This window comes from Otolemur garnettii, unplaced genomic scaffold (assembly GCF_000181295.1).
Source record: "Otolemur garnettii isolate 467f Iridium unplaced genomic scaffold, OtoGar3 scaffold00133, whole genome shotgun sequence".
NCBI classification, from domain to species: Eukaryota; Metazoa; Chordata; class Mammalia; order Primates; family Galagidae; genus Otolemur; species Otolemur garnettii.
In genome coordinates, this window is record NW_003852528.1 from 5,596,386 (window position 1) to 5,598,460 (window position 2,075).

At 57.9% G+C, this 2,075-nt stretch overlaps 1 protein-coding gene across 1 annotated transcript in view; it reads right to left on the reverse strand.

The window, feature by feature from the left end:
- The window catches only part of DTYMK (deoxythymidylate kinase), an 11,429-nt gene extending 10,762 nt beyond the window's left edge, over positions 1–667 (reverse strand). The window contains exon 1 of the mRNA XM_023518253.1: positions 382–667. Within this exon, the coding sequence (XP_023374021.1) occupies positions 382–647 (266 nt within the window). The 5' untranslated portion in view covers positions 648–667. The remainder of the gene's footprint in view (positions 1–381) is intronic.
- Positions 668–2,075: the final 1,408 nt, after the last annotated feature.

Below are 2,075 nucleotides of genomic sequence, written 5' to 3' on the forward strand. Positions count from 1 at the left end.
CCAAGGCACTTTACCCAGGGGGACAGCTTTGAGGCTCTGTCTCAAAAAAAAAAAAAAAGAAACAAAAAAAGAAACCGGGCGGCGCCTGTGACTCAAGGAGTAGGGCGCGGCCCCCATATACCGGGGTGGCGGGTTCAAACCCGGCCCCAGCCAAAAACTGCAAAAAAAAAAAAAACCTCAAGGAACCTTCTGCTCCCATCCCCTGTCCCTGTGTTGTAACACCTTAAGCTGTCTTCTGGTATCGACGGCATTTTACGGGCACTTTCGAGACCGAAGCTTCTCTCCTGACATTACAAACGTAACCCCGGCCGCTGCCGTGCCCCGTCTGCTAGAAACAGAATTTAAAATGCGTTCGCAGTCCACGAGAGGGGGGCGAGCTACCACAACAAAAAAGAAGTGCCCAAGCGCGCAAGGACTGGACTCAGACCAAGGAGCTGGAAGCAGCGTGGGCGGAAGCAAGGGCCTGCGGTGCCCGCTCGTATATGCTTTGAGCCCGCACTCTGCGGACACCACCCACCCGGGAACCGGAGCAGCTCGGCGCGGCGCCCCGCCGAGCACAGCGCGGACACCAGCCTGCGGGCCTGGGTGCTCTTCCCGGCGCGGTCCACGCCCTCCAGCACGATTAGCGCCCCGCGCTGAGCCGCCATTGCCGCCCGCCCTGCCGCGCCGCCGCGCACCGTTCCCATTGGCCAGTGTCAGCGGCGCGCGCCCGAGGGGTGGTATTTCCAGGCGCTGGTCAGATTGGCTGGAGTATGCCGGGGGTGGAGCCGACGCCTGCGAGAGCATCGAGAACCGCACCGCCTCCCGGGAGGTGTCCGGGGTTTCCGTTGCGGAGGTCTGCGCCACGTGATGAGCTCAAGCCTCCGTCATCGGGCGCGCGCATGGTCGTTAGCTCTGGCGGTGTGGGGACTGCGGGCCGGCCTTTCGAGTCGGGATTCTCGGCGCGGACTTGGGGGCCGCAGATCTCAGGGGACACTCCGGGCGGGGCGCACAGGCTGAGGCTGTCCTTCCAGCGCAGGATCTGAGCCATGGGCTTATCCAGGCTGTGGGTGGGCCCCCCACCCCGTGTTCTCAATCCCACGTTCTCATACAGAGCAGTGTGAGGATAGGGACTGTCTACACTTTGGCTACACGGCAATTCTAGAAAAACACACCTCAGTAAGTCTTCGCTATTGCCTTGAAGGACATAGCTGCAAAACTTAATTGCGTTGTAAAAGGATGGCGTATCCATATTATCTGGAGGAAGGAGAAGAAGCAAATTGTTTCCTCTACCTGTGCCTCCGGCTCCTCAGTGAAATATGAGCAATGGACTCCGCTCCTGGAGCTCGGCCGCGACCTGCACCGGAGCTGGCGAGTTCGAACTTGGCTGGGACCTGCCAAACAACAATGACAGCTACAAAAAATAGCCAGGCACTGTGGCGGGCACATGTAGTCCCAGGTACTCGGGGGTCTGAGATAAAAGAATTGCTTGAACCCAAGAGTTTGAGGTTGCTGTGAGCTGTTTGTTTGTTTTGAGACAGAGCCTCAAGCTGTCGCCCCTGGGTAGAGTAATGTGGCATCACAGCTCACAGCAACCTCTAACTCATGGGCTCAAGCGAGTCTCCTGCCTCCACCTCCCAAGTAGCCGGGATTACAGGCGCCTGCCACAACACCTGGCTATTTTTTGGTTGCAGCCGTCACTGTTCTTTGGCGGGACCAGGCTGGATTTGAACCTGCCAGCTCAGCTGTATGTGGCTTGCGCCGTTTGAGCCACAGGCCCCCAAGCCGGTTGCTGTGAGCTTTGAAGCTAGGGCACTCGACAAAGTGAGACTCTGTCTCAAAAAAAAAAAAAAAAAGAAAGAAAAGCCACGGTGCCTGTAGCTCAGCGGCTAGGGCGCCAGCCACATACACAGGAGCTGGGGGTCAAACCCAGCCCTGGCCTGCCAAACAGCAGTGACAACTAAAACAAAAAAATAGCCAAGCCTTATGGCGGCACCCGTAGTCCCAGCTAATTGGGAGGCTGAGGCAAGAGAATCGCTTAAACCCAGGAGTTTGAGGTTGCCGTGAGCTGTGATGCCACATCCCTTTACCGAGGG